General features: G+C 47.7%; 1 protein-coding gene across 1 annotated transcript in view; it reads right to left on the reverse strand.

The window, feature by feature from the left end:
- The window catches only part of STK25 (serine/threonine kinase 25), a 389548-nt gene that overhangs the window by 250790 nt on the left and 114297 nt on the right, over positions 1-24461 (reverse strand). The window contains exon 4 of the mRNA XM_085634164.1: positions 7991-8099. Within this exon, the coding sequence (XP_085490290.1) occupies positions 7991-8099 (109 nt within the window). The remainder of the gene's footprint in view (positions 1-7990; positions 8100-24461) is intronic.

Here is a 24461-nt window from a genome sequence, read left to right on the forward strand (position 1 = left end):
GTCGAGAGGAATTGATGCGCGCTAACTATGGGCGTGTGCTAGACTCCATTGCGGACAAGGTCACCAGGTGGATTGCGATGCCTCTCTCTATGGCGGCTCACATTAACCTGATTAAAATGGTGGTGTTGCCTAAACTCTTGTATCTGCTCACCAACATTCCCCAGGCTCCCAGTCGTTTCTTTTTTAAAAGTGTACGGGCTCAGATGGTTCGTTTGATATGGGGTGGGAAACAAGCCAGGCTTGCCTGGGACGTCCTCACCCACCCTTATGATGCAGGGGGCTTCGAGGTTCCGGATATTGAGCTTTATTTTATATGCGCGCAAGCTCAGTTTGCGGCTTACTGGCTGCACCCCCCACCGTATATGCCCCATTTGGCCATCGAGGACGGCTACATGCGACCCACTCCCTGCGCTGCGTTCCTGAGCGTTCCAGCTGTCCCCCGGTATAGGGCCGTGTCCACGGTACAATGCACAACCAGTGCCTGGCGTGGCTTGGCTGGTAGATTACAGTGTCCTGTACTATATTCACCCTTGGCGCCGTTGATGGGGAGACATGACCTACCGGTGACATTGGAGGGAGGGTGCAGTAGGATGTTGCGCAGAGTGTCTCGCCTCACTTGGGGCCAACTGTATAAGAACGGGACCTTTGTCACTATTGAGGAGTTCTTTAGAAACACTACCTACACCCCATTAGAACGATTCTATTATGTACGTCTCCGGCGCGACGTGCGCTCCGCGGCGCCAAGTTTCCCATTGGAGCCCACCATTATGCTGCCCTTGCATAACCTGCTTCAACAGTCTTCTCCGGCCCGGGTGGTATCACGATTGCATCACACAACACAGGGGGAGTGGGAGCGAGATCCGGCGCCGTCCAGGGGTAGATGGGAGTCGGAGTTGGGAGAGTCTATTACGCTTGAGCAGTGGGGCTTCTGTTGTCGGCAGCTGGGTACTATCTCTGCTAACAGTAGGCTACGCCTTATACATTATAAGTACCTTCACAGGTTGTACTATACGCCAGCCCGACTCCATCGTCTGCATCTCCGTGACACTGACTGCTGTGATAGATGCGGGGCGGGAGGGGCAGACTTTGGCCACTTGGCTTGGGGCTGTCCACCCATCAGGGCATTTTGGGGGGAAGTTTTCCAGGCGCTGGATGAAATGACGGGCATGCATGTGCCTCATGAGCCTCTTACGGCCCTCCTGGGCTATACTGAGAAAATCCCTTTCAGGGTACGGAGATATGTTTCATTTGTTCTCCTTAAGGAGAAGAGACGAATCGCTAGCAGATGGGGACGTGGTCGTGCTCCTAAGTTCAAGGATTGGTTGTCTGATCTGATCTTGTGTCAGGAGCAGCTCCATACTTACTCTGATTTGATGCCCCCTATCTCTCGCCCTAGGGATATTTGGGGTCCTCTTCAGGCATACTTGTTGGCCCACACCACTTCAACGGATGCAAATATTGCTTGGCACGGTTGGGGATCTGGAGGCTAGACTGCGGGGTGTTCCTTGGCCGACTGGGGCTTGTTTTTTCTTGCGGTGCTCGTGTGCTGCTGGCATTTTACTGCTATGGTGTACAGTGTTTGGATGGGTTCTGTTTTCTACTGGACCTTTATTGTTGTTCACTTCTACTGCTTGCACTTTTGACGCGGCCGGCCCCACAGGGGTTGTAGGCGGCTTGCTGTGATAACTTTTCAGGTGTCATTCGTTAAGACCATAGTTGGATGCCGTGCTGGCCCGATGGGATGTAGGCACATGGCTGTGTTCATCAGGATGTGATTTCAATAAAGGCTTGTTACAAATGTAAACATTTTTTACAAAAAAACTAAAAAAAACATTCCACTTTATATGAGTGGCTCAATTTATTTTATTTGTGAAGAAAAAGCCTATACCTGGCTTCCCACAGATTGGAGTGGTTGTTGTCACCTGGGTTTGTATTACCTGCTATAGCAATAAAGTACATAAAGGATGTACAAAAGGAGGTACAAAGGCATGCAACACTTAAGGGTAAAAGAAGTGTGGATCAAAGAGCTACAACCTCAAAAATAGCAGGTGATATATTTAAAGGAATGATACCTTGGGTTGGGCAACCTATTAACTCCATGAATATACATAGATTATCTGGACTATTAGAGGCCACCATAAATGAAACCGCAGTACTAGAAAAGATTACAGTAGAACTTCAGGCTGTAAGATTAGTTTCACTACAAAACAGAATTGTTCTTGACATGATGCTGGCAGAGAAGGGAGGAGTCTGTACAATTATAGGTATGTCTTGTTGCACCTATATCCCAGACTCCTCTGCTATTGTTAGGGAAGCAATAAAAAGACTACACAACATAGGTGCAGATATAAAAAAAAGGGTTACGGCACATGGGATATAGGAGGTTCACTATGGGGTTTCTTTAGCGCATGGGGTTGGAAAATAGAAATGGTGTTCATAACAATATTCCTATTAATAATAGGCTGTTGTCTATTAATTAATTTCCTGTCCATATGCTGTCGACTATTGGGACAACTGGCAAAATGCCCAGTGATGGTACCAAAACATACAGATCTAATACTGATGCAAACAGTAACTACTGAATTTATGCAGACAGACATTTCTGATAATGGAAGGAATTGACAATATAATTATTAAATACTGGCATGTCCTCAAGATGAAATTATTTAAAACAAAGGCTCAAAGGGTCGTCTGTGAAAGAAAATTAATTAGCTCTTGTGATGAATAAATACATTAAAGTGAACCATAGTTTTGCATTAATTTCTGTGTAAACCATGCTTAGAAATAATATGAGTCACTTACCAGGCACAGCTCTATGCTACACAAATAGTTAAAATAAACTGTCTGAAATTAAGCAAGATACATGAATCGAAAATGTATAGGTATGTGCACAGTCAGCTGCCGGTACATGCTCAAATCCTGAGATATGGCTCTCTAACTTTTGCATGAAAACAAAACCAGTTCAGCGAGTGGATTCTTAGAAATAGCTCTCTAATCTGAGCATGTAAATATCATGTGAAGAAATTGTGCGTAGGACGCAGAAAGAACGAACATCTGCTGACTAAATCAAACAACGCTTCTTTGACAAAAACAAGAAAACATGCTTAGACTGTGGGTTAGGAGCTTAGAAGATTGACTAATGTTAGCATGATCGTGTGTATCACTGCGATCACATATAAAGCAAATGTACACGTGGACATATTTAAGAACTGTAACCATTAATTATGCAAAAGCACACATGGGCATATTTGAGACATGCTCACGCCATTGTACTGATGTTGCTGATTAACATGTCTGAAGGCTTCACAACTGTATATAAAGGCTGACTCTTTACTCTATAATCAGATCACCCTGCAGTCTTCACTGCGAGTTGTCTCAAGTGCAGTTCTTTTGGCAAATAAATACTTGCTACTCTACAAGCTTTTGTGTGTGTTTGTACTTTGTTTATCTTTTACAGATATTGAGCTTTCACACTGGATGCACTGGGAGCCTCATAACTGCCTGAATCCCACAGTGTGTACTTCCCAAGGTTAGCTTCTTTTATCTCTGCACACTTTCTTAGCTCTGTATTCTATGTGGTTCAAACTTTATATTCGAATATCTCTTAAAAAACTGGTGGTACTGGCTTGTGCAACCGCGCCTATTTTCACATGTCTCTACTACACCAAGGAGTAAGCACACTACACGCTTGTTTAAGTCACTATAGGATCCTGTTTCTTTTGTCAGCAGTCACTAAAACTGATACTAAGGTCTAGCTCACCGTATTCTAAACATCTTGAAGAGTAACAGTTACTAGATGCTAACCAGATTAGTTTAAGATCTGGTTTAGGCACAAAGATTGCCCCTGTGGCTGTATTAAATTACGTCAGACAAGATTACAACGATGACAGCTGCACCTGCCCCATCCTGATTTCGCATCTGTGTCGTCTTGTTACTTACAAATGAGCATCTTGAAGAAAAACCTTTTTTTATTCTGTGACACTTCAAATCTATTATAGATTTTTTAAAATATCTTTTTATTAGAAATCTTGTATTGTTAATGTTACCATGATTTCTAGATTGAACTATGTCGATACTTGCTGCACTGGCTTTCATGAGTTGGCTATTTCCAAACTTCTAGGCGGTCAGAATATGGCAGTATGAATTGTCATGAAGTTTATTTTCTTTTATTATTTTATCTATCTTCTTTGTAGATACAAAATAGAGGTTCATTCGATGTTTAGGGAGTCTTTGAAAATTCCTCTACTCTATTGCTTATCTTCATATCTTTTCTGATGTTGTTAGTCAGTTTGGTGTCAAGATGTCTTAATGCATTTGTTGTGTTTTTAACAATTCAAATTATATCTTTCTCGTATAGGCTTTCAATATATTTAGTGGGTGCCCTTTGGCACTCACCACAAGGCTATAGCAATTTTAGTAGAAATCCAGTAGAAGTGATTATTTGTAGCGGTGAAGCATTGTAATCTGATAGATAACTCAGCTATGTGAAGCATGTGCATACAATGTATGTCTAACCAGAGGCATACCTTTTCTACCTAAAGCAAAAGCCCATATGCCCAGTTCCTCAGAGTACAAGAGAGACAAATGCAAAATTTGCTTTAGTGTATGCCATGTGTGTTTTTTTTCTGGGATCAGGTCTATGCAGAGGGAGTACACCAGCACTCCCCTTGTGTAGGGATTAAATCCCTATGTCCTGCTTCTTCAAATCTTGAGAAACCTTAGTCTGTCAAACTAAGCCAAGGTCTGTGAAAACAGCATAACTAATGTGTGTAGTAGACTGCCATTGCAAAAACACACAGAAATTAAAATACTAATGTGTGCACTATTTGTTACAATGAAAAACTAGTAACCATGTTGTGTGCCTGGCGGCTCTCTTGTGCCCCATTCAAGAATGCCCCTTTATGTACCCATGCTAGGCTAGTTGCAATAATTGGCAGTAGTCAGTAAAGACATTTATGAAAAATCATTATGAAAAATTAATTTTGAAGCAACTCTTAACAAGTTATACATTTTATAATGCACATTGTATGTGTGCTGGAGCTTGAAGGAATACCTGTTTTCTTTGCATGCTAGAACACAATTCGTTTTAAAGATTTTCCAACTACCTTTTTTCTCAGTTCTTTAGGTCTGGTGGCTTCATGGATGTAGCTCAATTATTTCTTCTGGGAACTGCTCAATGTGGGGTGCTAACAACAACTATTTTATTTTGATTTAGGATAATGCAGATTCCTGGCAGAGTGATTAGCAGGCAGTAATATTTCCAACTGACTGGCACTCCCTAAAACAATCGCAGGGGTGGATGATGCATTAAGAATCAAACCTGTGACTTGCCAGTCCCACATCCGGAAATCATGTGTGTAAACTCAATAAGATCCATATTCGGAGACATGCGCATGAGGCCGGCCTCAAACAAGCTTATGTTGTAACATCCCATTGAGCAGACTAAAAACGTACCTTTGGTCAAGACAGGCAGGTGTGTATTTCTGCTCACTGCCATTTCACAGTTGGAGATTTTGGAGAATTGGCAAGAAGGTTCTTCGTCTTGATAGATTTTTACGAAAACCGTTCCTAAAGCGCTTTGTACTGCAATCTGTAGAAGCTGCTTTGCAGTTGTCAAATTACTCATTGTTGGACCTGTGATACCAGAGACTGGACCTGGCAGACACAGAGTACAGGGAGGTCCTTTTTGTGGAAGGCCAGGGTCTGCACCCCAAGCAGCCAGCAGTCAGGTACACCAGGGTGCAGATGGTGATAGGGGGGTGTAGTCATGTACGGTTAAGGGGTGACTGTAGGAAATCTATACCCCACTCTGCAGATCCTCATGGGGTGCTTCTTGTAAAGGGTGCTGAACCACAGACTGGCTCAAGGAAGGTTTCTACCTTCGAGGTTTTCAATTCTTCCGGCCCTTTTAATGCAAGTTTATAGGGAATTTCATGTGCATAATCTTTTTGTAAATCTCCCCATAAGTTGTTCTCGGACTTTGAAAAGCTGTTGCTGGGCAAAATGTATAGCTTCATGAATTGTAAGGAAAGATTGAAAGAGACTCCTGATGCGGACTGAGGAGTACTGCAGTAGCATGAAGCTATAGCTGGACAGAGGTGCTTCGGTAGTGCTGCCTGTAAGGGCATAGCGATAGCACAGAGCTTCAGGTCAGAACACAGGTGCATTAGCAGAGCTGTTTGTGAGCTCTCTGTTAAGCAGGAGCAGAAGAAGGGAGCAGCAGGAAGTTTCTGGTACATTGACAGAGCACACATTAGGGCTTTCCTAATGGAATAGCAGGGGCAATAGCTTAAATGTTACATCTCAATGTGCTGGCTGATTTATCTGTAAGGATGTCGGTGGCTGAAATAGCAGAAGAAAGAAGCAGAGCAGGCCTGAGTGCATTACCAGAGCTGCTTGTGCGAGCCACAGCAGTGGAAAAGCAAGGAGCATGGATTGCATCTTTCGACAGAGGTGAGTTGACAGAGCTGCTTAAAAAGGCTCAGGTACTGGAACGCTAGGTCAGGTTCACAGTTGATTAGCAGACTTGATTGTGAGAAGGACATTTGTAGAGTAGTAGGGGAGTGGGGTCCATGGTAGGAGTAGGAATGATGTACAGTAGCAAAACTGCTTTTGAGAGGTTCATGCTCTTGAATAACAGCTCAAACATGTCAGAATTAAACGATCCCCGCCGCCTGCTCTTGGTGTGGCTAAACTCTCACCTGCTCAGCACCAGGATACCCTCCTGGGTAATTGTGTGCAATTACAAATAATTCAACATAACAATAACATAATATTCCTCTTTTTAAAGATCTTTTTCAGTGGCCTATAAACATTTTTAAACTACTAAAATAGGTTTATTGTAATCGTATCATGCTTGACCAGTATGCTTAAAATACACAATTTAGAACTATTTTCTTGGATTAAGGGTATGTCCTCCGCATGGTTTGAAGGGCCAGCTCTACCTTTATTGATTGATGTTAGCCCCTCTCCCCCAAAGTCCGGGTCCAGTTGGGCCCCTGGATACATACATATACACCCAGTGCTGCACCAGTAAAAATCATCAACAATAAGCATTATAGAATGTTGCTTTGTTTGATGATGGCAGCTGTGGATTTGAGATGTATTCTGATATAATACGATGGATGGCCCCTTTAAGAATAAAGTAACTTGAGTAATAAGCCCACAGAGAACAGCTGGGACTACAAACTCAGCCCCGGTAACTCTGACTACCTGCCTGCTAACAATCCCCTATTATCTTGCCATTTTTTGATATCACCCCGACAGGCACAACACCACACCTAACTATAAAAGAAGCAGTTGCTAAGCGCGGTGCGGGTGGCTGTCTGATGTGCTCGGTTGTAAATGTGAATACAATATATTACCCAGCCAATACATACTCATTTTGTAAGTCAAATAAAAGGCACCAACTGCACCTACAAAGTAAGAAGTCCCCACTTTGATGTCATGCTGAAAAACATTGTCCATGATCATTGTAATACTCAAAGGTTTTTGTACCTTTTCCACAATCCAATAGGCAATACAAGGCCGCTGATCTACAAGGCAGGACATGAGTTCTAATACAAAATATTCCATTTCTCTCAAGCAACATCTTTAAATGCCCCAATAAAAATACAATGTTTGTTGAAGACAAATCTATCTGTTTTCATATTTAATCTAAACAATTTCTCCTCATTGTTTCATATGCTGTAAATGGGTAGTGGCGAAGATTTACTTAATAAAAGAATTAAAATAAAAAAGAAAGCAAGTGAACTCAAGATGGTGGGTACAAAGATATACTGCTGAGTGATAGTTCTACTGAAGTTTTATCTGTGGTCGATTTAAGGCATTTTTGGCACACATGTAAATGCCTCCCAACTATCTGGAGTTAATCACAGCTAGACACACACAGATCTACACACAAACAACTGCAGCCTTAGTGAGGGAATGCGGTCAGGATAAGCAACTAGCCAAGCTCTTTCTTGGGGGCTTTTGTAGTCTTAGTCCTTACCTTTAATGTCCCGGTGAATCTTCCTCTTTGAGTGGAGGTAGTCCAAACCCTTCAGGATTTCCCTCAGGATGGTGGAAATGTATGCCTCCTCCAAGGGACCTGGCTTAAGCTGCACAAAGGCAAAAGAAGCAAAGTAATTAAGAAGATCAAGAGAGCGAGACAGAGTGAGAGAAAATAAACTATTTGTAAAAAGGACGTTTTTCAGATGGTTTAAATAAAAAAGGATTATGTTACTTACAAAGTAAGCATCTGCTCTTGGCATGTAGAGCTGTAGATTCACATGCTTTGCATACTCCTGCCACCTAGTGTTGGGTCTGGATGTTTGCAAATTGTTTTTCTTCGAAGAAGTCTTTCCTAGTCACGAGGGAAGGTGACTCCTCCTTTCGGTGATAGTGTGCATGGGCATCGACTCCATTATTAGATTGTTTTCCCGCAAGAGGGTGAGAATGGAGTAAATAAGTGTAGTCTAGAGATGTCCATGTGTATGAATATATAATGAAGAACTGCAACAACTACAGGTGCCCGGGGAAGTGGGTGGGCACATGTGAATCTACAGCTCTACATGCTAAGAACAGCTGCTTACTGGGTAAGTAACATAATCCGTTCAAAGCATCTGTGCTGTAGATACACATGCTTTGCATAGACTTCAAAACAGTATACTCCCCAAGCGGTGGCTAACCTGTAGATATTGCAGTTGTTTGAAACAGTGTTTAAGTGCTGCTTGGCCTAATTTAACTTTTTTGCGTGCCAACACATCTACACAATAGTGTTTGGTAAATATGTGTGACGTAGACCATGTAGCTGCCATACATATGTCAGCTAGAGGAATGTTACCTAAAAAGGTCATAGTAGCTCCTATTTTGCGAGTAGAATGCGCTCTAGGGTGTATGCATAAATTTATTTTAGCTTTTGAATAGTATGATTGAATGTATTTAACAATCCATCTTGAAATGCAAGATTTAGAGATGGGATTGCCTTTGTGAGGTGGAGCAAATGCGACAAACAGTTGTTTTGTATTTTGAAAATATTTTGTTCTATCTATGTAGTACAATAAAGTTCTTTTGACATCAAGCGTGAGAAGAGCTCGTTCTGCTACAGAATCAGATTGAGGAAAAAACACAGGTAACTCAACTGATTGGTTTATATGAAAAGCAGAAACCACTTTGGGAAGGAATTTAGGGTTGGTGCAAAGCACTACCCTGTCTTTGTGGAGCAGTAAGAAGGGTTCTTCCAAGGTTTATGTGCAGAGTTTAATATAGCGCTGGCTAGAACCGGAGGTATCAGAGCGCTTTACATGAGGATCAGCGGGTGACAGGATACGAACATTACATCAGTTACAGTTGCAATTACAAGTATATGCTTAGGAAAAAAACATGATTACACAATAATTTAGTTATTAGCGCGCAGCATAGCCAAGACAAGCGTCTTATGGTGAATGGAGAGTAGGGGGGGGAAAGGTAAACAGGGAGAGAAATGTAGATAGAGTCAGGTAGACAGGAAGGGGGGAAAGTACTTCAGGGGAAACAAAGCAGTCAAAGAGAAAGACAGATCAAACCGTGAAGAACCGTGATAAACAATGTCCGATGTCCAGCTGGGTAGGTGACAGCCGAGGGGGTGAACCTGAGCCAGACTCTTCTATAGCTGCATAGGACAGCTACACCGGGCCATGGCCAAGGGTACTCGGGCTTCGCGGTAAGTACAAACGGTTCCGGTTTCTGCCCATGGGGCATTGTCATAGTTCCATAGAAGGCAACTGTCTCGGTGTTACTGGAAAAAGCCGGCCGCCTCTTCCTCCAGCTCGCACCATGAGGATATAACCTCATCACCTTGGTGGGGCAAGAGCGCAGACGTTCCTGGGCGTCCTCCAATCTGGGTAGGTGGTGGTACCTCTAGGGGCTCCTCATCATCCTCCCAGGAGCCTGGAACAATTATTGAGCCTCCCTTGTCTTTTTTTCCTGTGCTTCTGGGAAGAACCCCTATTCAGTTACAACGGGTGCCATTTTGGAGTCAGGCACTGGCCCCGGTTTCAATCATAATGAGTTAGAGTTAGAGCTCGCTGTAACTTGGGGGGCTATTGTGGGCAAAGTGTTTGTTACTCGTGCCAGAGTCATCTGTGTCTTCCCCTAGGAGTCACCCTCGCAAGGCTCAAGCGGTGCAGGGAGGGCCGTCTTTACCGGGCCTGTGAACAGCACGGGCACATCTCTGCTCCTCCTCGAGTCAGTAGGGCAGTTATTCCTCTTTCGTGGTGGGGTCAGATGCGTCCCCACATGCAGCTAGCCTCCTCCCAGGGAACGCACTGCCGCTGGTTATGTCTGCCTGGAGCTCTCTCTCTCTCCGGCTCCCTAGTAATGCGCTCTAGGGTGTATGCATAAATTTATTTTAGCTTTTGAATAGTATGATTGAATGTATTTAACAATCCATCTTGAAATGCAAGATTTAGAGATGGGATTGCCTTTGTGAGGTGGAGCAAATGCGACAAACAGTTGTTTTGTTTTTTGAGCCGGGAGCCGCTGCCATTTTGTCTCGCCAGCACTGTTCGCCGCTGCCTTCAAAAAGCTGTCGGCGGCCCTTTCCACCAAGCTGTGAGCATCCAGAGGTGTCCTCAAATAAGCGCACACTCAGCCCCTGCATTTCGTGTTTTTAACATGTGTTGAGCTGCGAAACTGTCCAACTCACAAGGCTTACTGCAGAGCCAAGCGGATTCACACCCTCACGGCCATGATGGAATACTTTGCACCAAGGTTAATGAATATGCTACTTACCAGTATGCATCTGTTCTTGGCATGTAGGGCTGCTGACATTCATATCTGTGCATAGATCGCCGCCTAGTGTTGGGTCCGGATGTTTGCACGTTGTTGTCCAGGAAGCGTCTTCGAAGTATCACGAGATAGGTGACTCCTCCCCTGGACCACAGTGCGCATGGGCATCTTCTCCATCCTTAGATTGTTTTTCGCCATTGTGGCAATGATGGAGTAGATACAGTAAGTGATGACCATGCTATACAGTAATTCTGAGAGCTGCAGCTGCTACAGGCGCCGGGGAGGAGGGTGGGCGATATGAATGTCAGCAGACCTACATGCCAAGAACAGATGCATACTGGTAAGTAGCATATTCAGTTCGAGGCATGTGGGCTGCTGAATTCATATCTGTGCATAGAATACATAGCAGTACCTCCTATTAGCAGCGGCTACCAGTGCCAGCTGCAGCAGTCTGAAAAAGAGTTTTGAGAACAGCCTGTCCTACAGCTGCCTGCTGTTTTGAGTGTACATCTACGCAGTAGTGTTTGGTAAATGTATGTATAGTGGACCATGTGGCTGCTCTACATATTTCCTGTAAAAGAATGTTTCCCAGGAAAGCCATGGACGCCCCTAACTTTCGTGTTGAGTGGGCTCGTGGGGGAATCGTTAATGTGCTTTTAGCTTTTTGATAGCAAATTTGAATACATTTAACGATCCATCTGGCTATACCTGCTTTGGAAATGGGGTTGCCCTTGTGTTGTGGAGAAAAGGCAACGAAAAGTTGTTTTGTCTTCCTAAAGTCCTTAGTTCTGTCTATATAGTACATGATGGCCCTCTTTACATCTAGTGTATGGAGCATTCTCTCAGCGACATTTTGTGGATTTTGAAAGAAAACAGGCAGTTCAATAGTTTGATTCATGTGGAACTGCGATATTACTTTAGGCATGAATTTGGGGTTGGTACGTAGTACAACCCTGTTTGCGTGAACCTGTATGAATGGCTCTTGAATGGTTAGTGCCTGGAGTTTACTAACTTTTCTTAACGAAGTGATTGCTACTAGGAAAGCTACTTTCCAGGTGAGGAATTGAATCTCACATGAGTGGAGAGGTTCGAAGGGTGGACCCATTAGTCTGGTGAGGACCAAGTTGAGGTTCCACACCGGTGCTGGTGGGTGTCTTGGGGGAATTACTCGTTTAAGTCCTTCCAAGAACGCTTTGATGGCAGGCACTCTGAATAAAGAGAGGTGCTGCCTGTTTTGGAGATAGGCTGCTATTGCGGTTAAATGGATACGTATTGAGGTGTATGCCAGATTGCATCGGTATAGGTGTAAGAGGTAACAGATTATGTTTTGAATGGATGCGTCTAGCGGGTTAATGTTATTGTTGTTGCAGTAAATGACAAACCTCTTCCATTTAGCTGCATAGCAAGCTCTGGTAGTGGGTCTCCTGGCCTCCTTGATGATCTCCATACAGTCAGGTGGCAGGTTTAGGTAGCCAAACTCTAAGACTTCAGGAGCCAGATTGCCAGGTTCAGCTGTTGCGGATCTGGGTGCTGAATTTCGCCATGGCTCTGCGTTAAGAGTGCAGGTTTTATCCGCAGCCTTTGATGCGGCACCACGGAAAGTTCCAGAAAGGTGGTGTACCATGGCTGGCGCGCCCACGTTGGAGCAACTAGGATGAGTGTCAGTGAGTGCTGTCGCAGTTTGCGTGCCACCAGCGGTATTAATGGCGCTGGGGGAAAAGCGTACGCAAATCTGCCGGACCAGTTCATCCATATCGCATTGCCCTGCGACTGTGGATGTGGGAACCTGGCGGCAACGCTTTGGCATTTTGCGTTTTCGTTTGTGGCGAATAGGTCTATCTCTGGATGACCCCACTGCTGGAAGAACGGTTGGAGTACTGATGGGTGTAGCTCCCACTCGTGCATCTGGTGGCTGTGTCTGCTGAGCAGATCCGCCATCTGGTTGTCCTTGCCTGGGAGGTGTTCCGCCATGAGGAATATGTTCCTCTGAATGGCCCACTTCCACATGCTCTGAGCCAGATGAGACAACTGTGGAGAGTGTGTTCCTCCCTACTTCTGTATGTAGTACATGGCAGTCATGTTGTCCGTCCGGATCAACACGACTTTGTTGCACAAGTGTACTTTGAATGCCTTCATGGCGAGGAAGATAGCCATCAGTTCCAGAACGTTGATGTGCATCTTCTTTTGTTGTGTCGTCCATAGTCCCTGCACTGTGTAACTGAGTACATGAGCTCCCCATCCCTGGAGAGAGGCGTCCGCTGTCAGTATTATTTGTGGGATAGGCTCTTGGAACGGTCGGCCTTTGCAAAGGTTTTGTGGATTCCACCAATGCAGAGAGTTGTATGCCCGACCGCTCACCAACACTAGGTCTTTTAATTGCCTGTGAGCCTGATTCCATTGAAGTGCCAAGCACTCCTGAAGCGGGCGCATATGTAGTCTCGCGTGCGGGACTATGAAAATGCAGGAGACCATCATGCCTATCAACTGCATGAACACTCGCGCAGGAAGGGAGTGTTGAGGTTTGAACTTTGAGATCAGCAGTTGCATGCTGTTGATCCTTACTAAATGTGGCTGAGCTGTGGCTGCCAGAGTGTCTATGGTCGCGCCCAGGTACTGTTGTACGTGTGCGGGTTGGAGATGTGATTTTGGGTAATTTAGTGAGAATCCCAGACTGTGAAGAAGGTGAATGGTGAGGGACATGTGGCTGGCACATTGCTGGGCTGACTTTGCCTGAACAAGCCAGTCGTCCAGGTAAGGGTAGACGTGAATGTGTTGTCTCCGTAGATGTGCAGCCACTGTAGCTAGGCACTTGGTGAAAACCCTGGGTGCTGTTGTCACGCCGAAGGGGAGGACTTTGAATTGATAGTGCTGTCCCTGAATAGTGAACCTGAGACATTTCCTATGTGATGGGTGTATGGGTATGTGGAAGTACGCATCTTTGAGGTCTAGTGTGGCTAGGAAGTCTCCCTGGCTGAGCAGCGGGAGAACCTGCTGTAGGGTGAGCATATGGAAATGCTCTGACAGAATGTAGTGGTTGAGGGGTCTCAGGTCTAGTATAGGTCTGAGCGACCCGTCCTTTTTTGGGATTAGGAAGTACAGAGAGTACACCCCTGTCCCCTGCTGTTTGACGGGCGCGACCTCTATTGCACCCTTTTGCAGCATACTTAGCATTTCCTGCTGCAATAATGCTAAGTGCTCTACGGACATAGGACGGTGCTTTGGCGGTATGTTGGGTGGAGTGGAGGTTAATTCGAGACAGTAACCGTGCTGGATAATGTCCCTGACCCACCTGTCTGTGGTGATGGTTTTCCACGTGGACAGGAACCGCTGGAGTCTCCCCCCGACAGGTGTTATGTGGTCGGGGGGGAAGGGAGAGGGCGTCACTGTTTGTTCTTGGGTGAGGATCTGGTGTTGCCGTAACCACGTCCCCTGCCCTTGGTGCTGGAGCCACGATATCCACCTCTGTTGGTTTTATCGTAGGTACTCTGTGTGCCCCCTTTAGTGTATTGCTGCTGTGACCCCTGGCCTCTAGCTGCTCCCCTATTCCCGGGGCGACGAAAGGAGCCACTACTAAATGTCTGCGTTTGCAGAGCCCCCATTGACTTCGCAGTGTCAGTGTCTTTCTTTATTTTTTCTAAGGTGGTGTCAACTTCTGGGCCGAATAAGTAGTCGGGGTTGACTGGCTGATTCAGGATATTGTTTTGAATCTCTGGTTTGAATCCGGAGATTCGTAACCAAGCGTGTTGTCGTAACATGACGCTGGTGTTAATTGCCCTTGCTGCTGTGTCGGCAGCATCCAGTGCGCACTTAATGGATGCGTTGGTAAGAAGTTGTCCCTCTCTGATGAGGAGCTCCGCTGCCTCTTTGTATTCATCTGGCAGATGCTGGAGTAGTGATTCTAGCGTGTCGTAGTGTGAACGATCATAGCGGGCCAGGAGGGCCTGTGTATTGGCAATGCACCAGATGTTTGCTGCTTGAGCTGCAATTCTCTTGCCTGAGGTCTCCAGCACCTTGGACTCCTTGTCTGGGGGAGGAGCATCACCTGTTGTTTGCGAGTGGGCTCGTTTGCGAGCGTTAGCAACCACCATGGAGTCCAGAGGTAACTGACCTCTAATGTACATAGGGTCTCCGGGCGCAGGTTTGTATTTTTTTTCAATCCTGGGGTTTAGCACCCGTGCCCTGGTTGTTTCTTTGAAAATGTACTTTGCAGGTTTGAGAACACCTTTAAACATGGGCAAAGTTTTGACAGTTCTCTCGGAGGAGGCGAAAGTGTCCACTAAGAAGTCTTCCTCAACCGTGTCAGAGTGGAGTTGTACTCCATGATTGGCTGCAGCACGTTCTATGAGGGCATTGAAGGCAGCAGTGTCCTCTGTGGGAGATGTTTTGGCGCCGTAAAGCTGCGTGTCCTGGGTATCTGTTGCGGTACCCTGGTCTGTAGGGTCATCCCATGCTTGATCTGGTTCCTGCTGCTCTTCAGGATCGATATCCCTAGGGTAGGTGGTATCATCACCCATGTAGTCCTCCATTGCGTCTGTTTCGGAGGGCGTAGGAGAAAAGGACTGGGGATCCTGATAGGAGGTGTGCAAGCGTTCATACAGAACCGGTTCCGACTCTGCTGGCAATTTGTGCTTCAGAGGTATTCTGTAGGAGTCCAAGGCCTTCTGTGGCGTGATCTTCCGTTTGCGGAGCATCAGTCTGCCAGTGTCGGCGTCGATGAATTGTGGCTGTGAAGGCTCAGAAGGGGAGTGTCGAGTAGATGGGGACTTTGTCTGGCGGACACGAGTTCGGATCTCGAACATCTTCGGCGCCGTGGATGGCGGCAAACCAAAAGTGATGTTGGTTGGTGCCGAGGGTGCTTTTGGAGCCTTGTTCGTGTCGGGGCCCGACGTGGATCGGGGGGCTGCCCGTTCCCTGATGCGTTGCAACGACGCCGCGACTTGTCGCACCGAGAACGCCGAAGGTTCTTTGGTGCCGGTCGGTACCGTAGAGGTAGGCGTCGACTGCTTTGGAGCCACAGGGTCATCGATCCGAAGAGAGGTATCAGCGGTCGTCGGAGCCGATGACTTGACGTGTGTCGCCGTTTTCTGAGTGGACTTAGATGGAGCGGCCATTTTGACTTTGGTGGTCGGGGCCGACTGCTTCGGTGCCAGGGGCCGAGGCGCTTTTGTGGGACCGAGGGCCTTCCTTTTAGGGTCGGTACCGATATCCGCTGCAGCGAGTTCGGCGCCGAAATCCCTCTTAGTGCGTTCGGAGCCGATGGTCTGTGTCGGCGTCGAAGGAGTGGAGGTCTTCGAGGGCTTCGATACGATCACTGCCAGTTTCACTTTTGGTTTCAGTGGAACTGGTGCGACGATTGGTTTCGGTTTCGTTGAAGGGAATCCAGCCGTCTTTGGTAATAATGGCTCGTGCTAGATGTTCGAGGCCGGGCCCGAAGGCGGGGCCGAAGAACTTTGGGATTGATCTCGGGTAAGGCCCGGAGGCGATCCCTCGACCTGAGCCGTAGAATGACGCACTTTGACGGCCTCCGTTTCGACGGGTAGGCCTAGCTCTTCGCTAGAGCCATCTTCTTCGGCCCCAAAGGCCTCATCGTAGTCTCCTACCTCATCGACTGCTTCTTCCCTGTGAAAAAGTGCTTCATCGGCGTCTTCCGATCGGGAATCGTGTTCGGAAGCGGGGCTGGAGTTTACTTCTTCCACGCTCTCAACATCCTCGTCCTCGGTGCTCAAGATGTTGGCCGGGGCAGGCGCCGATTGCTGCGCTTCTAATCTCGCTGCCCGTCGATTCCGGAGAGTCTTCTTCGATCGGAATCGGGCACAGGCCATACATTTCGATTCGTCGTGATCCGGTGAGAGACATTTGTTGCATACCGGGTGGACGTCGATGAGTGGGTATTTGGCGTGGCATACAGGACACCGTTTGAATGGGGTCCTCGATTCCATCGTCGATGTAAGGTCGATGTTCGGATTAAACGGATCCGAAAAACTGGAAGAAGTTTCTAAACTAATTAAGAAAGCAGTCGATGGGGAGGAGCCAAGATGGCGACCGGAGCAGTCGCTTGAGCGCCCGGCTCCGTCGGCCCTTGGCCTCGGACTATCATCCTGATTCCTATCCTTGCCGATTTTCGAGGTCCAACGCGTGCGACGATGCGCTGACTGCGCCGCCGCTTTCCCGAAGTCTTAGCCCGCCCGGATGCCGGAGATCTTGGTGCCTTTGTTCCCCGCACTGGACCCCTGCTCTACTGTGGCCTCGGCCGGCCCCCTGAAAGCGTCGCAGTCACCGGACCCGCTGGTGCAAATCTGAGCCCCGAGGTCCCGATCCCGCCTCACGCCACGGACGGCCGCCGGGGGAGCCGGGGGAGGGACGCCCGGACACCTCCTGCACCCTGCACCTGACGGGCTGGAGCTAGAGGGTAAGCCCCGGCGTGACGGGTCTCCTGCCCCGCTCTGTGGACCACGCTGTGGAAGGCTGCAGACCCCCTTCTTCTATGGTCTAGTCGGCTGCAAGAGAGCCCGAGGGAGGGGAAGCGACTGTTGGCTTTCACCTGTTGCGGCGCGGACCTGTTGGGAATTGCCTCCTTGTCACGATCCCCCCCCTGGCCACGGTACCGTTCAGCGGTAAAACATGGCGCTGATTGCCTGCTCGCTGCTGGGGGGTGATGTTCCGGTCTCGCCCGCTGCCCGCTTCGCCCTCCCTCTACCAGACTCCGGCTCCCCAGTGCCGTCCCGGATTGCTGCCGCTGTGGGGGCGCAGCTTCCGCTGACATACGGCTCCGTTCTGGCTGCCCTGCGGGACTTTCGTCTGCAATTGTGTGTCGGCTTGCAAACGCTGAGTGAGCGGTTCGACTCTACACTGTCTGCTGCGGGTCGTGAGCGCCCCGTTTGTGATCAACAAGACGTGAGCCTGCCAGTGCTGTGGTCCTCCTGCGGGGAAGTAACGACTGGGTGTAGCGGTGCTCCACTGGTGTCTGCGTTTGGCTTTCCCGGCGCTCAGGATCAATCGCTCTCCCGCTCAATGGCGGATACTTTGTTTCCCCGGTCATTGCAGCCTGCTTTGTTGTTGCCTGCCTCACCGTGCCCGCAGGACCTTCCAGCTGAACTACACCTGACGACCTCGAGGAACCGTTCACGGTGGCCTACGGCTCCTTTTATGTGGAACTCATGTACTTTACAAGCCAGGTCTGGATTTTATATGGTGTGCAAGGGGACCTCAATAGATGATCGGCGGCCATTTTGTGACTCTACTTCTCCATCTTCTTCCAAGCGGCCATATTGTCTTTGTCTGTTCGGGATGCGGGGCATTCACGAGGGGGCGGGTCTAATCGTAAGCCCGCGATCGGGCCAGGGCTAGATTACTTTCTATCATCATAGTTTCACGGACGGGCTGGACTGGGACTGGAATTGTTTGCATATGTTGTGCGCACTCGTCGCGATCTGTCTGCCTTCATTTCCTTGTTGTTACATGCTATCTTCACACGACCGCCTTTGGGTGTAGTGGGGTTTCAGTGTGTGGAGGCTTGGTTGGCCGGTGGTGTCGGGCGCTCCGAGGATACGTGGGCTCCTCCCCGCCTCCTTTCTTCTTTCTTCTCTTAGTTTCTTTACTCTATTCCTACTTTCTCTTTCGTCTATATTTCGGGTTCATTGGGCGACAGGCACTATGCTGGGGGGGGGCAGGCCATAGCCTCCGCATTGGTGTAGGGTGGGGGGGTAATTTACTGTTTCTTTTTAGTTCTATGGGCCTCTTTCTTTCATGTCTCTGCGCTATACTTGTTTCGATTCGGGGTCCGGGTGTGGGGTGGATTGAGTGGGGGCGGCTTTTAGGGGGTGCGTATTTACTACTGTGATGATCCTGTTAGCTAACTGCATCGCCTTACTGTATGAGATTTTCTATGGCTGTTTTAATGATGCTGCTGCTCTCCAGTGTATGAAGCCGACTCGCGGACTCGAATCTCCTTGTTTCTATCCTTTACTGATTTCTTTCTCGATAAAAAATTTTTTTGGAAAACCTTAAAATTAACCTTCACTTCTCCTTCCCCTGGTGTCAAGGATCCCTCCAGTGTATGAATCCTGAATCATTGCTAATCTTGACCTTGACGCACAGGGGATGTACTGTTTGTCTCTGGCTCAACCGTATTGTGGCCGGCCTGATGGTTGTAGGCCCGTATTTGTTCTTTTACTATGCACAAATAAAGGTTTTTAAAAAAAAAAAAAAAAAAAAAAAGAAAGCAGTCGATACCGAACGGGAACAGTACCGACGAAAATTAAAGGCCTTTTGGCCTTAAACTAAATTTTCCTAACTTGAGCTAAGATAAGCACACCCGAACCCAATGGCGGAAAAAAACAATCTAAGGATGGAGAAGATGCCCATGCGCACTGTGGTCCAGGGGAGGAGTCACCTATCTCGTGATACTTCGAAGGCTCTTCCAGGACAACAACGTGCAAACATCCGGACCCAACACTAGGCGGCGATCTATGCACAGATATGAATTCAGCAGCCCACATGCCTCGAACTGCCTGTAGCTCACCAATTCTCCTTAATGAAGTCATTGCAATGAGGAAAGCAACTTTCCATGAAATAAACTGCAAAGGACAATTGTGCAATGGTTCAAAAGGTGGGCCCATACGCGTTGTAAGGACAATGTTAAGATTCTATACTGGCGCGGGGGGAATTCTTGGTGGTATTACCCTTTTCAAGCCTTCCATGAAGGCTTTGATCACTAGAACTATAAATAGTGATAAATGCTGCCTGTTCTGCAAATACTGAGCTATTGCTGCAAGGTGCAAATGAATAGATGTATAAAGCAGTACAGTTTGCTGTAAGTGTAACAGGTAACTGATAATACTTTGTATAGAAGCATCTAGAGGATTTATTGTGTTGCTATTACAGTAGACATCAAATCTTTTCCACTTTGCTGCGTAACCAGCTCTGCAAGTAGGCTTTCTTGCCTCTTTTAGAATAGTCATACAGTCTGGTGGTATATTTAAATAACCAAACTCTACGACTTCAGGATCCAAATCACTTAGTTTAGTTCTTTGGGATTTGGATGTCTGATTTCTCCATGGTTTGCGTGAGGAGCCTGGAAATGAGATGCAGCTTTTGATGTGGAACTACTGAAAGCTCCAACAGGGTGGTGTACCATGGTTGTTGGGCCCATGTGGGAGTTAATGGAATTAGTGTAAGGGATGTTTGGCTGAGCTTCCGAACTAGACACAGAATCAGTGGGAGAGGCTGAAAAGCGTAGGCAAATATCCCCGACCAGTTCTTCCGTAGGGCATTGCCTTTTGAGAGTGGTTGTGGGAACTTGGAGCCTAAGTTTGGTCATTTTGCTTTGTCGACTGTGGCGAACAAGTCTATTTGTGGGCATACCCATTGTTGGAAGTACAGAAGGAGAACTTGGGGATGAAGTTCCCACTCGTGAATTTGCTGCCTCTTTCTGTTGACGAGGTCAGCAATCTGACTTTTTACCTGGAAGGTGTTCTGCAAGAAGATAAATCCTGTTATGGATTGCCCAATTCCAAATGGCTTGAGAGAGGCGTGACAGTTGGAGAGAGTGTGTCCCAGTTTTTGTACATAGTACTTTGCTGTCATGTTGTCTGCCAGATGAGTTTGAGAAGCTTTGAGCGCTAGAAAGACTGCTAGTAGTTCTAGATAGCTCATGTGGAGGCTTTTGTGCTTGTTGCTCCATAGACCCTGTATTGTGTAATTTTGGAGATGGGCACCCTAACCTGTAAGAGATGTGTCTACTGTGAGCACGATCTGAGGAACAGGGTTGATGAAATGCCATGCTTCTGATACATTTTGTGGGTTCCATCACTGTAGAGAGCGATGGGTGTGGCCGTCTACCAACACTGGATCGGTTAATTGACCCTGCGACTGATTCCACTGACGTGCTAAGCACTCTTGTAGGGGATGCATGTGGATGCTTGCATGGGGCACAATTGCAATGCAAGACGCCATCATTCTTAGCAGTTGCATGAACACTCTGGCTGATAATGTTTGGTTGGATTGAAACTGTAGTATCATAGACTGAATGTTGTGGATTCTTGCTACATTGGGAGAGGCTAGAGCTTTGATAGCGTCTAGAGTGGGTAGGAGTTCCAGATCATACGCGGCGTCAGAGTAAAGATGTCGATTGCCTAGTTTCGCTGCCCATTCACGCCATCCCACTCTGTCAATGACCAGCGGACTCACCATTGGCTTCAGCTGGAGGCTGCAGGTCTCGTGGGGCAGCCGCGTAGAGCTGATTAATCGCAGCGAAGACAGGCAGCTGCTCAGGGTCTGGACTGCGGTTTCAAGGACCGGCCCTCAGACTGGGAGGCTGCCAAGTGGAAGCAGAGGAACCACCGCGAGGACAAACATGACTGGGCGTGGAGGGAAGATTGCTAAGTCGCGGACCGCTTGATCTACTGTAGAGGGTGGTAAAAGCTCCGGAGCGGCTCACTAAGCAATCAAGGATCCAAAACAGCAAGAATACAACAGCAGAGCTAAACGGGAGCCCGGAGGGTCTAAAAAACAACCAGCAAAGGCTCTTCCAGGTAACGGGCTGCAGGAGGGTGGGTCCCTGCAACCAACCATCGCTTCTTGGTTTGCCCCCCCCCCCCATGGCAGGAGTGGAAAAGAAGGTTGACAAGCCCCCTATTGATTTGAGCAGAGTTCCCAATTTACAAAGAGAGGCAAACTCAATGCAAGAACCCACCGAAGCAATATCTAAAGGACGAGGGGGCAGAACGATATCGCGAACATTGGAAATTAGCCCCTAGCAATAGCTTCAGGGAATTATCAGAGTGTAATTCTGAGCCAGAATTTGGAGGCGGAAATAAACCCAACTATACAAGGCACAGAATAAGGGGAGGAAGAGGAGGTTGCCCCTAGGGCAGTTACACCCAAAGAAATTACATCGCCGGGACCTGGGAAGTTGAGCTATAAACAGATGGGAATTCTATCCCCTGAGTGGCCTGGGAGTGAGAAGTTTCTCTCCACGACAGATGGATCGAACTCTTCCAAACAAGAGAGCTCATCCTCCAAAGGGGAAGTTACTCTGGATTCCGACAATAGCGCCTCACTGGACGATCCGCCAAAGACACAAAGAAAGAAGACCTCAAGGAAGAAACATAAGTGGGGGAGAAAGGAGCGCTCAACAGGGAATAGTAAGCAACAGCTGAAATGGGACTATTCCAATGCCCATTTATAATTCCAAGGTTCCTGGACAAAGCGATAAGGACAACGCTGATGCAGGAATAGTAGGAGAGAGGCAAGAACCGTCACTCATCAGTATTTTTCTGTACCTCAAACAAATGCAGGAAGAAAATTTAAGAGAAAGCCAACGGGTAAGGGTTGCCTCTAAATAATTACAGGGAGGGATGTGAAAATGGACGTCTGTGGAGAATGTGTGGATCGACTAACCACAGTAGGAGGCCGAACAGTGTCCCTGGAAGCAGAAGTGAAAACCTTGAAAGCACAGAATTCATTGCAGGGCGTGGCCTTGGCAGATGTCATGCTCAAACTAGAGGACCAGGAAAACTGTCAGCGGCGGAATAACTTGCGTCTATTGGGGATTCCGAAAGGGATGGAGGGCAGTAATCCAAGAGAGTATGTGGTTAACCTGCTGAGAGGAGCTTTCCCGGACCAAGATAAATGGGACTGGAACGCAGAGGTCCAACAGGCTCATCGTTTCCTACCAATGGCGAGAAAACATCCACAGAAAGTAAAGTAAAGACCCTGGGTAAAGCTTGTTTATTTTAGCAACTTCTTATTGAGGCAACACTTCTACGACAAGGGACGCTCAAACGCTCATTTCTTTTTTGAAGGGGTATCATGCTTTGCTAAACCAGACTTTGCACACACTGCTGTGGAGCGAAGATGGCGCCTTTGGCAGTTAATCAAACTCTTCCAAAAAGCAGGAGCAGAAGTCTATCTTCTAAATCCGGCCAGATTAAAGGTTATTTTTATGGTTTAAGTCGCTTTTATTAAGTATGCAATAGGATCAATACAGTACACCCACCTACAACCACCGGCCAGTGAGGAATCTTCAAACAGATCCAAACTCTTATTGATAGAAAAGGAGAATGGATGGTTGCATTCCCAATAAAAGCAATAAGAAGAGAAAGACAGATTCGGCAGGGATTTAGGAGTGAGGAGCTGGCAAGGGCACCCTAGGTTCCGGCGACGGGTCTATGGGGAGGCACAGGACTCTAAGGTATCGAGGGCAGATGAGCTCCACAAACTCGGAGGAGAGGTATGCGACCGTGGACCCCCAGGTCTTATCAAACCTAGGGAGTGTGTGGTGGATCCCGGCAGTAATTCGTTCCATACTCACCGTGTCCCACAGTTTGTGTAGCCAGTCTAACCGGGTCAGAAATTCCATTGTGCCCCACTTAGCAAGAAGAACCTGTTTAGCCTCCACCAGTGCTAAGGTAATCGCCCTGCCCATACAGGATCTAAGAGGGTACGTGAGGGGGTTGGGCAATCCTAGCAGAATGTAGCTGGGGAACCTAGGGAGTTCAATCTGATACATGTGGTCGATGATAGGTAAGATAGTCTCCCAGAACGCCTGGATCTTGGGACACTGTCGAAAATTCTTCCAACGGAGACTACTACTTCGGGGTTTCCATTTCGCCACCCTCACCGGGGTATGGCACCAATAGTGGCGATTTTTAGGAGCATCTCTTTCCCTGAAGCGCTGCAGGAGGATGCCCGGGCCCTGTGAACAATATCCGCCCACTCCTTAGGTGAGAATTCTCGACCCAGTTCCGTCTCCCACCGATGCTGCGCTGGGGTCTTTGTCTGGGTTCTTGCCCTGTTGAGAAACCCGTAGATATCCGACAGAAGGCGCTTGTTGGAGGTGCGGGTAATATACCAAATCTCAAATTTTGTGAGGAGGAGTCCTGCATGTGGACGGATCTGTGGCCCTGTGACCCAATGGCGCAGTGCCAATTATTGCCAGTATGCTGTCTTGGGAATGTCATAGTAGGTCACCAACCGAGGAAGTCCAAGACCCCTCGCTCATCAAAAAGGTCTCCGATACGCTTATATTGTGCCTCCTGCCAGGGTAAGTAGGAGTCACCTTTCAGGGCAGGGTGGAAATCCGGGTTCCCAATAAAAGGGGTCAAGGGAGAGACTGCAGAGGACAGCAGGTACCTCTGCTGAACCATGTCCCATGCCTTCATGGTGGTGTGGAGGACCGGAGAAAGATAAGCTCCCAGTGGGCGATGGCACAGAGGGAGCCAGGGCACCTTCCATATGTGCATCCCTGCCACTCCCCTGTCTATGAAGCACCAATGTTTTTCGGACTCACGTTGATATCACTCAACCATCCAGCGCAGTTGCACCGCCTCGTAATAGCGCCCGAGAAGGGGCACTCCAAGGCCACACTCATCCTGCGGCAAGTATGTCAGATGGTAGGCCATCCGCGGCCTTCCCCCCCCCCCCCCCCCAATGAAGCCGTTGATCAATCGCTGCATCTGAGCCAACACCATAGGAGGTGGGCAGAGGGGGAACGCCAGCATATTATAAAGTAGGCGGGGCAAATCGACCATTTTGACGTCAGCAATTTTACCCAGCTATGAGATGGCATGTTTTCTCCAAGTGTTCAACTCGTTACGGACCATGTCTAGCGCTTCTACGTAGTTGACCAGAGCCGTCTTCAGCGTGGTGGAGAAGACCCTAATCCCCAAATAAGTAATATCGGAGTCTGCCCAAGAGAGCGGAAATTGAAG

This window comes from Triturus cristatus, chromosome 11 (genome assembly GCF_964204655.1).
Source record: "Triturus cristatus chromosome 11, aTriCri1.1, whole genome shotgun sequence".
Lineage (NCBI taxonomy): Eukaryota > Metazoa > Chordata > Amphibia > Caudata > Salamandridae > Triturus > Triturus cristatus.